Here is an 18,250-nt window from a genome sequence, read left to right as displayed (position 1 = left end):
CAGCAGGCCATCCTTTCCTTATCTGCACCACTAGGAGGAGCTTTTCTTTTTAATGTATGAGTTCTCCATCTGCGTGTACACCTGCATGCTAGAAGAGGGCATCACATCCCTTTACAGATAGTTGTGAGCTATCATATGGTTGCTGAGATTTGAACTTGGGACCTCTGGAAGAGCAGTCAGTGTTCTTAATCACTGAGCCATCTGACCAGCCCAAACGGGACTTCTTAATAGCACTAATCTATAGTAATCGCAGCCTTTCCCAATCCATGCCACCCAGGTCATTATTAAGTCAACATTAAGCTTCCCTGTGCTCTTCTCTGAGCTGTACATTTGGTATTTACCACACACACACACACACACACACACACACATTTGTTTTCACTCACTGGAAATAGCTAATTCCTGAGAAATCTGTCCATTACTTTTTAAATTCAGCTTTGGAGAGAACACAGCCAGATTCTTCAAAGGGTCACATAAATGGCTTCTGGCTACTTTGCTAATAGAGTCTTTCCCTCTAAAGCCTCTAAAATCCCTCTCCTGTCTATATTCACAGTACTACACTCTTCTAGGTTCAAAACAGTAAGTCTTGTTTCACAGTACTCTCAACATTCAACCATTTTTCTGGTCCTAAGTCCCAGAGTTCCACATTCTCCACACCTCACCCCTGCCCACAAAAAAACCCACCATAGTCACATTTTTAGCAGCAACACCCTCACTCGATGGTACCAGCTTCTGTATTAGTTGTCTATCTGTTTCTGGAATACAACACCATGACCAAAGGCGCAGGGAACCTGTTTCGGCTCACAGTCTCGGGATCTCCATGAACATGGCACTGAAGTGGGCTGACCTGCTTCCTCCAGCAAGTCTACCTAAAAAGTTCATCCCACCAGCTACGGACCAAGTCTCAAATACTGGAGACCAGGGGGGTCACTTTCCCTTCAGTCTACAGCAGGAAGGAAGCGCGTTGCTGACTCGGCCATTTCCCCGGCCTCACTTTGTTCCTCTCCTGCTGCCCTAACAAATGGCGAAAGAGGAATGCTTCTCTGATTAAAACCCACAGAGCTCTTGAGAAGTATTTTGAGGTTTTACATTCCTATAACCAGGGAATAAATTGCTAATGATCTGCACTTGGATACCCTGGCACAGCACACTTCTCTTTCAACTTCTGCCTCAACTTTTAAAAACGTTTCATGTGTATGTTTTTCTGCATGTATGCTTGTGCATTATACACACACAACACCTGTAGATGCCAAAAGAGAACATCAGACTCCTCGGAACTGGAGTTATAGATGGTTGTGAGCCGTCACACAGGTGCTTGGAAGTAAACCCAGGTCCTCTGGAAAAGCAGCGCTGTCAGCCTTAGAGCCACCTCTCCAGGCCCCCTCACTTCAAGTATAATTTTAACAGTTTGATACTTTCGGAGAAACAAAATGAACTGTCTGCTCTGCCCAAATCTACTTCAAACTGAAATGAAGTCCAGCTTCCCCCTTTTCTCTGTGGCTTTCCATCTGGGTTGCTGGGGAGCGGCAGGAATGTGGAGTCTGCCTTCCACTCTGCATAGAAAAGCTTTGAAAATGGACAAGGGCTCTTCCAGCAAGTGGACGAGTCCTGCTGCAGTGTTACCTTGGCTCCTGCACAGACCTGGCACTGACTCCATCTTGCACATTTTAGGGTCAGCTAGTTTGTTGTAATAAAGGTGCTTGAGTCTGTCATCTAGAGGCATAGATGCCTTAGAACAGAACAAGATCTTTACATTACTAAGCTACAAAAATAAAATTTAAAAAAAAGCTATGAAATTCTGGCTTTAGATTAGACATTTACACTAAATTTAAAACAAAGACTAAATCTCAAAGTTTTTAAAGGCTGCAATATATAATAACTGTCCTTTCCCTGTTTTTAATGAAATAATTTAAAGTGTAGCCAAGCAAGGTTTACTGAGAAGAAGTAGCTCCCTGTAAGTAGGAGGGGACAAAACTGAAGTTCCCTTAAAATAGTTTTCACAGATGAAAATCTGATCTGTCCTCTTGGGCTGGTGATGGCATGTGACCCTGTTCCCTCACCCACCATGGCAGCGAAATTCCATTTTTAGGTGAGTAAAGGTATTTTGCAATTATTTGTAAGGAGCATTTTTTAATATTTTTAGTTCATAAGACAAACTTCTTATAACCTGAGGGTCAGCATGGCTGTCCCTCAATTATGCCATCTACATGGAACATGTTAGGCTGAAAGTTAGGCACACAGCAGCAGATCCTCACTCTTAAGTAGCAGAAAGGACTCTCAGATACTCATGCTGAGTCCGTATCTGTTCCCCAGGTTGTGTCTTTCTCCACTCATTTTAATGCAAGTTAAGAGAATGTTTGCTTCACAGACTGAAACCCATGCTAGAAGTACTTTCAAATGCAGAATGTAAAATAGTACAGGTTGGAATGGCACTTTATAACTTTATCATTGGCCAGTATGCCTGCCCCAAATTTTGAAAATGGATCAGAATTAAGCCAGTCAGTATGAATTCAGTTTGAATGTACAGTCTTTATTGAAGTGTACATTATCCCAAGATGTTTGATACTAATAAACTGTATTTGTTGTCAAAGATAACATTGTTGCCACATATCTGATAGCCCTTTGCAGTTTTGTTGAGGGAACTGCTTTATTACTAAATTATTAACACTCCAAATCCAGTGACCTTAGCAATTCTGCTTCTCAGTTTAAAAAGAAATCACCGAGTTTTCACTCACACACATTAGTACCAATCCTGTCTATTTCACTGACGAGAGTTCCATTCAGCCATTCCCTGTAACAGCTGCCTGCAAGGTTGTGCTTTAGGAAGACTGGTTATGTTGGCATCTGATGGTAGCTGACCGTGTGAGGTTTCTACATAGCTCAGGCAGGTACTGCACACGTTCCCTCACTCAGCCCTTGTTCTGATGCTCTGCAGTGCAGCACACCAGCCTGCTGAGCTCCGGGCAGCCTCTCCCTTGCACTATTACACAGCCTACAAAGCACACAGGTCATCTGCAGTGTCATCCCCCCTCCCCTCCAAAAAGAGGTCTAAAGTTAAAAAGACTAAACGTATTTATTTTATAATGAGCACATACATAAAATACAGTGTACAGTTCTCTGGAATCTAAACAGCCTCTTAGTTCCCAATGTTCTGTCCTCTGCAACTGTCATTTCATCAATACTGAGGATCGTTCCAAAGTTTTATTGAACCAGTAATACTTAGGTTTCCATCCATTATTCAGGATTGCCTGGTCAGCTGTGCATACTACAGCTAAAACACAAAACCATCTTCTCTTCTGAAATTGATCTAGAGTTCTTTGGAGTGACTCCTGCCATTTTCCTTCCAGAAGTAGGGAAGTGGTTGCAGCCTAACGACCTTATCCGGTGAGATATGTATTAGAAGCAACAGTGCTAGCAGGTGTGATCTGGGACCCTTATCCTGCTTCAACAAGAACTGAAGAAGAGTCCACAGGCCTAAGAAAAACTGCGTTCAACAAGGCCACTGTATATTTTCTGCTGAGATTAGTGTTGTAGATAATCAGCTTTAAAAACAGTTAAGGAAGCCAAAGGGGAGTGTGCATTTAAAATTGCTTCTTTGGGATTCAGCCGCTGTTAAGACAGTTGGGATATTTGGTGTGCGCTGAAGAACACCCTGAGCACAGTGTCTGTTTTCAAATTGCACTGCCATTAGAATCTTAGCAACCGCCACAGCAACATGACTGTCTAATCTGAAGATCAGAAAAGAGAAAGATTTCAGCATTCTCTCTAAAAGACCAATGAACTTGTGAAAGTACAAGAGATCGTTTGCTTTTGAAAATGTCAGCTGTACCACATGGTATTCCAGACCCTAACCCCGGACTGCTCAGGTTTGACCATCCATGGTAGTTTTGTTTGTCGCTGAGACCCATCTGTTGTTTTCCATCTGGAAGGAAGAGTTAAGACAATTAGCTTCTGCTGTGCTCTGAAAACAAGCTGCAAAGTGAAGAGTGCACACTGTCACGTTCCTTTAAGTTAATAAAGCTGAATATAGAAAACAATCTCACCTTCTTCAGTAGCTTATAGCAAAGTGAGAGGAGCTGGATGACGAGAGTCATCATGGATCTTATCTTTGTGATACACTTGTCAACCTACAGTGACAGAGCATGTGTGTCATTCGACAGCAGGACTTCCAAAACCATTATCATCTACACTATCCAGTTTCTCCATCATGGCAACCTAAGGTCCTGAAAAGCATAGATCAGGGTACCTGTGGGGTCTGAGCTTCTAGAGCGAGGGTAGCACTGGCTGCCTGGTCTCGTGCCGCTCTCACGCCTGTGTCATGGAACCCCAGGAAGGATGATGGAACAGCGCCGTTCCACGTCACCCGGTGCATAAGCTTCTCGACACTCCACACACTGACAGTGCGTCCCCTACTCTGACCCCGTTCCTCAGCTGTATCACAAGATACAGCTCCAAGACATTCGTGACACAGGGGAAGACTCCAGGGGAAGGACTCAGAAGTAGCTGCTCAGTGCTGGGAACTCATCTGCCACCTCAAATCTAATTGTTGCTGACCTGCTGCTCTCTGGGGTCAGTCACAGAGGAGCTGCTCTCAGACAAGCAAGAAACAAGCAAACAGACTGCACTTCAGCACAGAGGGCTGGAGCAGATAGAGACATCTGAAACATTCTCCCGGGTTTCCACACATAACCCACCCGCTCCTTTACCTTTAGAAACACTTTACTCTGCAAAGATGTCTTAGTTATTGTCTGAAGCTGGTGACATAGAGGAATTAGTTTGTTTATTTCCAAGAGAAGCATAAGTTTGTCATCATCTTTGAGCTGAAATGGAATTTAGAAAGTTATTACAACCTCAACAAATCTCCATCTTTTATACTTTCTTATTTTTTCTTTTCTTTTTACTTTCTTTCTTTCTTTTTCTTTTAAATTGTTTATGTATTTATTCATTTATTCATTTATTCATTTATTTAAGTACATTGTAGCTGTCTTCTGACACACCAGAAGAGGGCATCAGATCTTATTACAGATGGTTGTGAGCCACCATGTGGTTGCTGGGATTTGAACTTGGGACCTCTGGAAGAGCAGTCAGTGCTCTTAACCACTGAGCCATCTCTCCAGCCCTCTTTTTCTTTTTTAAGAAAGCATCTCACACATAACCCTGGCTGACCTGGTAGCTGATATGTAGACTAGGTTGGCCTTAAACACATAGAGACCCACCTGTTTTAAGTCTCCTGAATGTTACACCACATCTAACCTCTATAAAAATATAAAAATAAGAAATAATTTCATAGAATGACTTCATTTTCACAAACTGTGAATATTGTGACATTTTGTCTGTGCACTTTAGGTAAAGCCTTCCACTGGGCTAGATCCATCCCACCCCCAAAGAATATTTATAATGACACAAAAATAACATAATGTAACAGCACAATAAGATAGGATAAAATAACAGGACAACAAAACAATGTTTTCTGGATTTGCTCCTAACCTACGTACTATATACTTTTATATACTAGTAAAATGCTTCCAGTGTGAGCATATAAAATCACTAGTACTGGACAGGGAGACAATGCATTACCTGTTTTGAAAATGACTGTACACTTGAAGTAAGCTTTAATCCCTCTGCAGCAAAAACCTGGTAGAGAGGAAACATCACTGTTTTACACCAATGTCTTCTGGATGATTGGGAAACAAACATTCTCAATTCTTTCACACAGTTGAAATATAACCCAGACACTAAGAGTGGGCCTCAGAGCTCCAGAAGTTTCCCATTGTATCCACTACAGGAAACACAAGGGTCTAGATAGAATCAGAAATTTTCCCAGACCTAGGACGAAATCCCCAGAGAGGCTCCTCTATACCTAAAGACCTCCAGTTATTCTGTAGAACCACACAGACCTAGGATCCACAACTTCCTAAGTTACCTATTCCATTCTAATGACATCCCCAGGTCACTTGATAAACTCTCCAGTTACAGAGAGGGGCCATCTTTCTTCAGCGTGTAGCCACTGATAACTTGATTCAGTAAAAAAAAAAAAAAAACCTGACAACTATACACATGTAAACCACGCCAGTTAAAATGTGGGCTATAAAAATAAAAGACATGAGAACAGGAAAGTCAGGACTTTAGAAGAAAAACAAGTTCTAGAGGGAGAGGGATCAGGAGAAAAAAGAAGGGGAGGGTATATACATGTATAAAATCCTCAAATATGGAAGTCATGAACGCTGGGGAATGAGGTCAGGTTGGAATTCGGGTGTTCCCACCTAACCATGTCAGAATTCCCCTTCAGACACATTCTGCACCACCTATATGAGATAACCAATCCAGACTGTTATATTGTTGTAATTTCAGATTTTGTCTGTTCACCTTGCATTTTATAACAAGTAAAAACCATGGCCAGACAAGTGCAAGGGATGGTCAGGACACCTACAGTGCAGAATACGTAAGACCGCTTAAAACACCACAGCAAGGGCTGCAGACAGGCTTGGCTGGGATAGCAAGAATAATTGCTGCTCTTTCAGAAGACCCAAATTCAGCTCACAGAGCCACACAGCCCCAACCACCTGTAATTTCAGCTCCAGGGAATCTTACACTCTCTTCTGACCTCTAAGGCCACACACATAACCCCCCCCCCCACACACACACACACACAAGCACAAGCACACACATGATTCAGGAAGAAAACTAGTCCTGGTAGTTGGGAAGAAAACTAGATCAAGAATATGGAAAGACGGGTGAACTTTGACCTGGTGGTCACCAGCTTAATACCTTGCCACTGGTGGTTAACAAGATCTCAAGGTGAAAGCCCTCTGCGCCTTTTCTAGCCCTGAAAGGGAAGTCAGCTAGCTTCCTCTTGGCTTCGGCCATCACTGCACCATTCTCTTCCCCTCACCATCCCACATTCTCTCAGTTCTCACAGCTTCCCTGCCATTTCTGTTTGATAGAATGCCACCATAATAAAAGCACGGGAAAGCCAGTAACTCCCAAATCTCCATCCGTTCCTGGAACTGGCCTTTGCATTCAACATGGGCAAAGCACAACGCTTCATTTCCACTCTATAAGCCTAATGCCCTCCCTTGGAGTACAGCACCTTAGTCAATGTCCTTAAGCATTTATAGTGTTAGCTGAGTCAAAGCATTTAGAACATTGTATCATGCCACTGCTTCCCAAGGCTGAGTGGGCCCAGCACCATCACACTTGCAAACAAAAAACATTAGGATTCTGCAGAGATGCTGTGCCTTCCACTCTGCTATGACTCTGTCACACCTGTTCTGCCTCTATATACTCTGACCTCGCTCACCCTTCCATCTGTCACCTCAGCAATGTGCCTACTCCAATGGCACCTTACTGAAGTCTTTCCAACCACCCTCAGCCATGTTTCCCTTCTTCTCCTTCAGGATCTTATCTACCTGAGTATTTGTAAAATTAAAACATACCTCTAGGAAATGAATTAAGTCCTGGGAAGTTTTCAGTGGCCCCTCTCCTCTAAAAGAGAATGTTATTAAAATAAATATAAATATGACCCTGGAAATTGGCTTATAGAACATTAATGTTTTAGAGCATTCTATATATTAGCAGAACTCAATTTGTAAAGTATAATATGAACGTACTGATAATATTGTGACATTTTTCTTAAAACAACCTTATGACTACTTCCTAGGTTAAAGTCATATATGTTAATTTCATATTAGAAAGAGAACTGACACTGGCCAAGTGATTAGTGCTATTTGTCCCTCTGGCTGCTTTATTTTGCTTCATGAATAACAAAATGAGATCTGATAATATGTCTCAACCAAATTCGTTTCTTATGCATTGAAAAGAGTATCAGACCTGGCAGAAACTTCCAGTTCTAAATGTGGAAAATAATCATACTACTACTTGTGTTGACCAGTCTTATTTGGGAGTTTAAAAGCTACCAAGAATTAGGGACCCAAAAAAATGAAAGGTAAATCCCAACAGAGCAACCAGAATATACAGGAGAGGAGCTATGGCCTAGACACAAATCAGGAGATGGTACACTCCAGCGGCAACAGCTTCTGCCCCTAACAGCTGTGATGTGCAAGCAGATCCTTCCTGTTCTGTGATGGATGCTGGGAAGAGCAGCCGGAACCACGAGATGGAATCATAGCAAAGGTTACAAAGAAAAACATCTTAAATATTTCACTAAGAAATATGAATTGTTATATAGAAATAGTTGTTAATATATTGTGTAAGTGATTATAATGATCTCAAGCAACTGCTAAGGAAGGGCTATAAACATGCCTAGGAACAGCACAAATCTCAAGACTGAAGGCTAGCAAATAGGCTTGCAGGGAGCACCTGGATGGTATGCCACAGGATTTAAGGGGAAATGTTGAGGAAACGTGCAGACACTGTGGTAAAATAACAACCTGTGCTTTGACCACAAGGAGAGATTGCCATATGGAGACATTGCCTAAGTGAACAAAACAGCATACATTCATGCCTTACAGGAATTGTTTTCCTGAACCTTAGTATTTCTGTCCCCAAACGACATATCCCAGCCCACAGAGCTTCAGCCAGCCTCTGCTACTCTTGTGGGGTTATTCCTCATGTCTCAATCCTTTCTTAACTTTGTAATGATGTATCTATTTATGGTGCATACTATAGGTACTCAGGAGCATGAGACAGGAAGAATGCTGCAAGTTCCAGGCCAGCCCTGTCTCAAAAATAGCTGAATAAACAAATACATAAACAACCAAAATGGCACCGCATACCTAGTAAATAAATACAAAGAATAGGCCATTCTGGACATATTCCGTCCATGTCGAATGATCTCGTTGTCTTCATCCTCCCATTTCTCGATTTCACAGTCAGCATCAGAGGAGAGCAACCCCAGCTTCAGCCCCAGCTTTGCTATCTTGGCTTGCTCCTAGAAACACACGTTCATCACACATCTGTCCTTGGGAGGAATATTTCACAACCCTGTCTCATTACTGACACAAGACCGTTACACAACCAAAGAGCTTACCTCTGAATCAGCTTTGTCAGGCTTTAGTGATTTCAGGTTTGCGTTATTCTTCTGTGACAATAAAAATATTAGAAAGTCTTAGTGTTTAACTGCGAGGGAAGTTGTCAGCAATAGAAAACATGGGACTTGTAAGGAACCCTAAGTTCACCATACCCAGCAGGTAGTTAAACTAAGCAGGTAAATATTCTACTGGGTGACTTCTGCTCAGAGCAGGTCATCAGTTTGGAATTCAGGGCTAAGAGGGCAAAGACTTTCTGTGTTACGAGCTGCCTGCTTCTTTTCATAAAGATAGAACCTAAAATATTCTCAGAATCCACTGATACTGTCCCCAGAGCTCCCTGACTTCTCTGTTACAATAATTTTGTAACATTTGAATGTTTCTGATGAAATGTCATTTGTAGGATGTTCCTGCTGGTTATGATGCAATAACCTAATGCCTTCAACACTCTGAATTTTAATAGTTTTACAGCTGTCACAGTGGCTAATCCTGGAAACCATGTTGTAAAGTCCCTACACTTTGAATTCAGCCGGTGCTCAGTGGTCTCCTGTTGTGGAAAGAGCACGTTTGTTTTCATGTAAGTATTAGGAACTCGACGCATTTCCTCTAGAAGGGAAGAAGCCTATCACGGGTCACCAGGCTAGTTCCAAGATTCCTGCTAACTCAAGCAACAAAGAGCCACAGTGCACCCTGCCATCAACTGTAGCAGTGCTTCTTTGAAATATACATTCAAAAGTTCTTTGGACATAACAGCCACAGTGAGAATTTCTCCTACTCTCAGACACGCCAGGAGCTCTCATAGTTAGAACAAGAAGAACATGGAGCTCAGTAGAGACTGGCCAATAGCTGGAGAAAGCTTCTGAGCAGTGGAAACACTTACTCCAATCTCTCTCTCTCTCTCTTCTCTCTCTCTCTCTCTCACACACACACACACACACACACACACACACGACATATATTTACATATGTATATGCAAAATGTGAATTATAGCCAAATAAACATTCATGTACTGTCTAGCTTAAGCAAAAGATCGAAACGTTTAGCGTACGGGTGCTCTGCTTGCATGACTGGTCTCGTGTACCGTGGGCATGCCTGGTGCCCTTGGAGGCTAGAAGAAGGTATCAGATCCCGTGGAGCTAGAGTTGCAGCTGAAGTGCAGCTGCTGGGAACTGAACTCAGGTCCAGCAATAGCAGCCAGTGCACTGAACCACTAAGCTGTCTGCGTAGCCCTTACTATCCACCTGATGAGCACATCATAAGCTGAAAATGTAAAAGCTACAAGTACAGTCAGAACACTTCCTTGCTATGTGTGTGAGATTCTCGGTTCAATTCTTCCCCAGCATCGTGTGTGTGTGTGTGTGTGTCTGTGTGTGTGTGTCTGTGTGTGTGTGTCTGTGTGTGTGTGTGTGTGTGTGTGTGTGTCTGTGTGTGTGTTCGAGAGCATGCACATTTAGAAGAGCTAACCTATCAGCATAGTACACTGTAGAGCACTGTTTGTTCCTGTTCCTCTTCACATATCTCCCCGGAAGCTGCCATATGCTAACACTGCCCAGCACTGTGAAAGGGGACAACAGCATTTAGGGCAAGCTTGAGAAAAGGTCAAACTTCAAAGTATAATGATACTCAACATGTATGAGTAAATATGTATGTTAGGTCCATCGGTACATGCATGTCTGTGCATGTTTTAGACAGGGAGGGAGAAGAGAGGGTCATGTGTCATCTAACAACACTTTGATCAGCAAATGGACAAATTTACAATGATGGCCCCATAAAACTGTCATCTAGGAGCTGAAGAGGTGGCTCAGTCGTTACGATTACTTGCTGCTCTTGTTGATCTGAGTCAGTCCTCAGAACCCAGATGGCAGCTCCAGCTCCAGGGAATCCAACGCCTTCTTCTGACCTCAATGGACACCAAGTACACACACGGTGCACATTCATTCATACAGACAAAACACTCATACATATAAAATAAATCTAAAAAAATAATTCAAGAAGTCCAAAAGCATACTCTACTACACAGTGAGTTCAAGGCCAGCCTGTGACACACAATCCCTTGTCTAAAATAAACAACAACAACAACAAAAATATACCACCTATAGAGACCATGGTCATCTTAGGTTATACCAAGTGCTCCAAAGATATTCTCACAATGATAAAATCACCTATGACAAATTTCCCAGACCATGTCCCACTGTGAAGTGACAGCTTCCTGATTTATGTAAATATACACACAAGCCAGGAGTTTATACACACACAAGCAAGAAGTATGCATAACAAGAGCAAGAATACACACAAACACACACATTCATACGTGCACATACACACACACAGACACACACACACAAGCAAGTAGGTCTGTCTCCTTTTGTTTGCCTTGTTTTAATACTGTTACTTCTGACCAGTTTCTCTGTCACGAGGCTTGACACAGAACAAAAGAGCCATGTCCCCTCCTGTCAGTGCCTTCCTTACATCTGAACACAGAGCTCCTGGCATTTACTACTGGAGACAGGAGCGGAGAAGAACCGAGAGTGAGTTTGCAGAGACTGATGCTCACTCACAAGTCACATGGTCTTTACTCCTTCCATGGTCTAGTAGACCACAAAGCCGTATGCGAAGCGAACTCAGTACCTTCTCAATGCTTTTAGGTTTTACTTAGACTTTATTCCCTATCTTTCTCATATAAACATGACTTTTATGTTTACAAATTGAACTGCAAAAGTATCTTAATCTTAAGGGGAACTGCAGAAAAGTGAACAAGCCATCTTTACAGTGTGGCCACAAGGTAGTGACAAAGCTCAGTGGGTAGAGGCCTAGCTACCTGGCCTGACAGCCCTAAGTCGGCCTGGTCCTCAGGACCCACACAGTGGAAGGAAAGAACCAGTCCTTCAGATGTCTTCTGGCCTCCACATACCTACCGTGGCCCATGCTCTCACCACACCACCCCCGCCAAGAAAAATGTGTGAGTGCAAAACAGAACAAAGACAAAAAAAAAAAAAAAAAAAAGTGGTCAACCTTGCCACCTAGTGGACACTATTTGGAATTGCAGTTCTGTTATATAAAGCTGAAGATTTCCAGATATAAATAGCACAAGTTTGCTCTCTGAAATGGAGCCTGGGCCTGTATAAGGAGACAAGTGCTTCAGCAGTGAGCTACAGTAGGAGCACTCCCTCACAGCAGGAGCACCTCCCTCACAGCAGGAGCACTCCCTCACAGCAGGAGCACTCCCTCACAGCAGGAGCACCTCCCTCACAGCAGGAGCACTCCCTCACAGCAGGAGCACTCCATCACAGCAGGAGCACTCCCTCACAGCAGGAGCACTCCCTCACAGCAGGAGCACCTCCCTCACAGCAGGAGCACTCCCTCACAGCAGGAGCACCTCCCTCACAGCAGGAGCACTCCCTCACAGCAGGAGCACTCCCTCACAGCAGGAGCACCTCCCTCACAGCAGGAGCACTCCCTCACAGCAGGAGCACTCCCTCACAGCAGGAGCACTCCCTCACAGCAGGAGCACCTCCCTCACAGCAGGAGCACCTCCCTCACAGCAGGAGCACTCCCTCACAGCAGGAGCACTCCCTCACAGCAGGAGCACTCCCTCACAGCAGGAGCACCTCCCTCACAGCAGGAGCACCTCCCTCTCTTTTCTTGTTTTGTTGTTGTTCAGTTGTCTTATCTTGGGAATCTGTCTTACTAGTTGACATCAAAATCAGGATCCTCCTGCCTCAGACTTCCAAGTGTGCACTTCCATGCCCTGTTGTATTGTATGTCTTTTCTTACCCAAAACTGTTTTATAAGAGGCCCAACATACAGCATTTAAAACAACCTATCTTTATTTGATTAAATATAGCAGTATATTAATTGTTGTCATTTATTGGGTTCAAGGTGGATGAAAATGGAAAAATTAGATAAAATGCAAACTACCAAACTGTTTGGTGATAACTTAAGGCACAGATAAGTGTTTCTCAGATGATTTTGCAGTCTCTTGGACCGCAGTTACAGGGGGTGGTGAGCTGCCTTCCATGAGTAATGGGAACCAACCTCAAGTCCTCAGTGAAAGCAGTATGCACTCTTAGCCACTAAGGCACCTCGGCAGCCCTGTCCTTTTGAAACTCTGAGGATTTGATTTGTCTTCTGTTCTCTTTGCTACAGCTGTCATTCCTGCTGCCCTTACTGTTCCCAGACATGAAAGTTTACTGTCTAGCTTCTTACTCTTCTTACTCCTGTTACTCCTCTTACTCTTCTTACTCCTGTTACTCCTCTTACTCTTCTTACTCCTGTTACTCCTCTTACTCCTCTTACTCCTCTTACTCTTCTTACTCCTGTTGCTCCTGTTACTGTCTTTGGATATTTGCCATCCCCTCACCACCAGTTACTATTAATAATTATCAATCTCTCTCTTCTCTTCATTTCCTTTTTATAGAAGATTAAACATGCACTATCTAACATAGCAGCTGTTAGCAATGTGGGCAGTCTGGTTAGGATGTTATTCTCTGAACCCCAAGCTGAACACAAATATTAAGAGTATAGGTCACATGAAGGCTGCTGCCCAAAGTAGTACCTCTGAATAGTGAACACACATATACTATCTTAAGTTTTCCCTGTTGCTGAGGGAGGGTAGTAGCAATAGGTAAAAGGAGCATAATTTAATTCTGAAGTCGTTTGAAACATACAGAGCTCCTGTACTTACCACGGGCTTTGGAAGTGAAAGATGGTCATACTTCTCTCCTACAAATAACATACATCACTTTAAAACTTTCTACTGATACAGTTTTACCATTCACATTTAACTTTTACAACAGCAAACAAGGTTACATCAGCTGTGATAATCTAGACTGCCGATTATACGTGACTCTGACCGACAGCATAACTTGGTTTGCAGAAATGAACATTACCAATACCTGCATCCCTAAGGCTCCTGCGGTGCCAGAGCTTACCCCCAAGGAAAGGGAAAATGCAAAGCAAAATATGTCGTTGGGCTTGACTTCCATTCCCCGGCAGCCTCAATCAGAGTGGTCCTGCCGCGGCCTGCTGCTCCCAACCGGATCCTTTCATCAGGACCAGCAAGAGTTCTTCCCTTCCTCAGTACACCAAACCCCATCATCTCCAACTATCGTACAGCACTTTTACTTGGGGATAGGACAACCCCACTGGACAAGACAGGAGAAGGAAGTAAAGCACACAGGTTGGGGGCTGTGAGTGACATGAAGTTGATTACAGGGACGGCAGGCAGCCTGCAAGGCCCCAGTTCACCCCCATCTGTCATCTTTCGGGCTGATAAGTTTATAATAGATAATGATTTTGTTTTATAAAGCTAGTCTGTTAATTTAAGATAAGGTTTGTGAAATAAGTTTTAAAAACCAAAACAAATCGCAAAAAGAATCAAAATTAGAAACTACTTCCACCCATGTTGCTACTTGTCAAATACACTTAGCACTAACACATCATCATCATCATCATCATCATCATAGGTTTTTCAAAACAGGGTTTTCTTTTATAACAGCCTTGGCAGTCCTGGGAAGTGTTTTGTAGACCAGGCTGGCCACAAACTTCATGTTGACTAAGCCAGCTTAGCATCAACATTTTAGTGGTGGGGGGGGGGGGAAACCAATTCTTTGAATTTGAGTGTCCTGGTTGTTTTTTGTTTGTTTCTTTCTTTCTTTTGTTTTGTCAATTTGACATAAGTTACTTTTGGTCAGAGTATTTAGCGGAGCAATAGAAACCTTAAAACATTTAGTGACCATTTAATTAGTATTGTAGTTGTAAAAAAATTAAAATAAATGGGCATAAATTTTTAAGGAAGATTTGAAATGCAGCTGCTGAGGTTTTTAGTTGTTTGAGATTTGTTGTTCTTCCTGTGTATTAGGGAATGAAGTCAGGGCCTCACACAAAGCATGAGCCATACAACTAACTAACTACAGCCCAGCAGTAACTGCTGCATAAGAGGGAAAAGGTTATTCTAACTTCGTTTTTTAGGCAGATAAAAGAGAGAAAAGACAGATCACAGTGCTGATCAAACACCATGGCCGAGAAACGATGAGGATCCGAGACAGAGAGGCAGCTCAGGTTCTCAGACAAGGCATCAGCAGGAGAGGAAGGGAGACTCACTCTACATTCAGATGAAGGTCACTTGCTGGCCCGGGGACATGGAAGGAGAGCAAGGGATATAGCATTCCCTAATTTTTAAGTCAACATTTATCCTATTTTTAACATAAAATATTTAAATGCTCATCTCCAGTAAAAAATATTTCATTTAATATTATCACATTAAATAACATTTTATCTTTAACACAGTAACATTTATAGAAGCTATTCAAAGGAAAAATCTATACGTAAAGACAGACACATGAACATAAATCATAAGACACAGGATGATAGGCAGTAGACAAGACTGCCAGTTGACGCTGACAATGGCTTCCCAAACACCTACAGCCCTTACATGTTGTACAAATGCCAACAAACTTACCCACCACAGACAATATCTCAAGTTTATGTAGTCATCAAGGAAAGAGATTCCACCCAAGCAGAAGGAAGGCATTTCAAAAGTCAAATAATTACATTCATTTCATTAGGAATTCAGTGTAACAAAATCAGAGAATTTCTCTATTGTACAAGAGCTTTTGTACTAAAATTTTTTAAAATTGGAAAAGAAATAAAAAGCTGGCTTGATTTCAGTAGGAAATGCCAATTTAAATATCCACAAGTCTAATAAATTTTATTGATTAGATACTAAATAAGAAGAAAATAATAATTTTGTCATTATTCCTATGGGAGACATTTTATTATAAAAATAACCCATCTGGGCTATAAAAAGTTTAATTAGTTTTGTAACCAAGTCTTGACATTAAAAACAAAACAGAGCACTATTACTTATATTAATATACATATCAGTTATACTAATATACACATACATGACTAAAGCCTGCAGTTTCTCACCTCGTCGGCCTTCAAACACATCACTGATTTCTCTTAGCAGTGTCGCCATATCACTAATCTGAGATTCCCAAGCTTCACAAAACACATCCAGGTTCTCTTTAGCGATTTTGCTTGACGGATGCAACGTCAGTGTCTCCGCAGCAGAAATGATCTAAAGGGCGCCGGAAGCACGTGTGTGATCGTTAAAATCTCAGCCCTAGGGATCATCCAGGACATCAAATCCTAACTGGTGAATCTTCACATTTCCTCTTCAGGTTATCATACTAAATACTAAAATTTATTTTATAAATATTAAAATATTTTAGTATTTTAATAGCATAATGTGTTATCTGCCTAACTTGAGATAGTTATTCTGCATCTAATAGAACCTTGTTCAAAAACTAGCATGGCCAGAAACATTGTCTTTATTTGTATGTTTTTATTTACTATGTTATGTGTGCATGTGTGTGTGTGTGTGTGTGTGTGTGTGTGTGTGTGTGCACAGGCAGGTGTGTATGTGGAGGTTGGTTGGTTCTCTCTTTCTACTATGTGGGTTCTGGGGATGTCATCAGCTGCTCAGCAGTCACCTTTAAGCACTGAGCCATCTAGCTGGCCCTGTTTTGTTCTTAAGAGTTATTAAACCGAACTGTATTTTGTGGCATGTCTTTCTTTTGCAAGCTTATTAAAGTGACCTGCATTATAAACAGCTTCGTTAAAAATAGATATAATCTAGTGTTTCAGTGAAATGTACCAATCTCAGTTTGGCAGAAACACCAGATGACCCAGTGGAATGTCAGCCATGTTCCAGTACATTACCAACCAATTTCCAGTGTCCTTCTTCCTCTCAGCAGAGCTGGCCTCCACTGATGCAAACCTTTCTGCTTGCTTCCTCATGGTCGCTGCTCAGTCAAATAACACACAGTAGACAGAGAAGAACGTGCCATTTCCATACCTGTTGGCCAGTCACCTGAAACGTCTCCTCTGCGTGCATGCATGTTATCTCCAGGGGCTCTGTGCTGGACACATGACGCAACAATCGACACGTCTGCAAGAAAGCGTGTCTTCAGTCTCCATCCACACCCTCATCCTTCTCACGATTCTTACGTGTACAAACCCAAACATGACTGAAGGCCAAAGCAGGCACAGACATGGGCGGAGCACACTGTTTCTGCTTCCTATCTGACTGAGGTAAGGTGGCTGGAGATGTGAGCGGGAACCACAGGGAACCCTGGGAAGGTCTACCTGCTGCGTCTGCCTCCAGAGTCCCGATGCTAAACTGCCTAGTATCACAAGTTCTCTCGGGGCTGAGACTTCTCTTGAAGATCAATATATGCACAAACCTTTCTTCTCTGTGATAGCAATGGAGTAGGTAAGCTGGTTATAAAGCAGAAAGCCTCCTTTAGAGAATTAGTAAACATCATCATGAGACTTTAAAAGGAAACCTTTTGATTTTGTTTTACAGTTTAAAAAGTTTGTTATAGGTTTCCTACAGTTTCTCTATATCCATAATATTTGGTTTCTACAAAGAGCAGAAGCAAATCTATTAAATGAAGGAAATAAATAAATAGCCACTTTGAGAATGCTCCCTAGGGTTTCCAGGCTGCTGTGTGGACAGGTAAAGGAGAGGAAGCCAAGCTCAATAGAAGCATCATTGACCTTTAGGATTGTTGAGCAGGGTATATAAGAAGAAGACTGTATTTGCACACACGCTGGTAATTTGAATGAATGTCCCCATAGGCTCATAGAGACTGGCACTATTGGAAGGTGTAGCCTTGTTGGAGGAAGTGTGTCTCTGGGGGCAGACTTTGAAGTCTCAGAAGCTCAAGCCAGGCCTAGTGTGTTTCACTGTCTCTTCCTGCTGCCTTCAGATTAATATGTAGAACTCTCAGAGTTGCCATGGTCATGGTGTCTCTACACAGCAATAGAAACCCTAACTAAAACACATTGGCCAAGACTGATCTCACACACACACACATGCATGATTATGGGCTTTTCTGTTTTCTTTCTTTTCTCTTTTCTTTTTTCTTTTTTCTTTTTTTTTTTTTTTTTTTTTTTTTTTTTTTTTTGTAAACTAGCAGATACATGGTAACATTTTCAATGAGTTCCAGTCAGCTGGCATTATACAGCAAGTAACAGGGGAGTCACTGGGTTGGGGCAGAGTGGAAGAAGAGGGTCAAGAATGGACAGTGTCTTCCCACCGTCCTACCTTATCCACTCAGCTTTCTGCCTTGTGTGGCTAACTTGGGTTGTCCATAGCTGTGTTTGGCCAGTGGAAAGGAAAGGAATGTTCTTTCCTTGCATGTTTACTGGGGCACCCAGGGCCATAAATGCCTAGTCCCAGACTTCCATGTTC

At 42.3% G+C, this 18,250-nt stretch overlaps 1 protein-coding gene across 2 annotated transcripts in view; it reads right to left on the bottom strand.

Annotated features, from left to right (window-relative positions):
* Nucleotides 1–3,054: 3,054 nt before the first annotated feature.
* CTNNAL1 (catenin alpha like 1) overlaps nt 3,055–18,250 on the bottom strand; it is a 51,258-nt gene continuing 36,062 nt past the window's right edge. Inside the window, exons 10-20 of one of the 2 annotated variants that reach the window (XM_080939944.1) lie at nt 16,850–16,942; nt 15,919–16,069; nt 13,673–13,710; nt 8,990–9,040; nt 8,736–8,890; nt 7,437–7,485; nt 5,578–5,634; nt 4,707–4,820; nt 4,044–4,127; nt 3,830–3,922; nt 3,055–3,728 (exon numbers count right to left, since the gene is read on the bottom strand). In XM_080939944.1, coding sequence (XP_080796070.1) covers nt 3,863–3,922; nt 4,044–4,127; nt 4,707–4,820; nt 5,578–5,634; nt 7,437–7,485; nt 8,736–8,890; nt 8,990–9,040; nt 13,673–13,710; nt 15,919–16,069; nt 16,850–16,942 — 852 coding nt within the window. In that variant the 3' untranslated portion in view covers nt 3,055–3,728; nt 3,830–3,862. Of the gene's footprint in view, nt 3,923–4,043; nt 4,128–4,706; nt 4,821–5,577; nt 5,635–7,436; nt 7,486–8,735; nt 8,891–8,989; nt 9,041–13,672; nt 13,711–15,918; nt 16,070–16,849; nt 16,943–18,250 lie in introns of both variants that reach the window. The other variant, XM_080939943.1, reaches the window with a different exon arrangement.

This window comes from Micromys minutus, assembly GCF_963924665.1.
Source record: "Micromys minutus genome assembly, chromosome: 28".
Lineage (NCBI taxonomy): Eukaryota > Metazoa > Chordata > Mammalia > Rodentia > Muridae > Micromys > Micromys minutus.
Note: the sequence above shows the minus strand (reverse complement) of the source record. Positions and strands in the feature narration are given on the sequence as shown.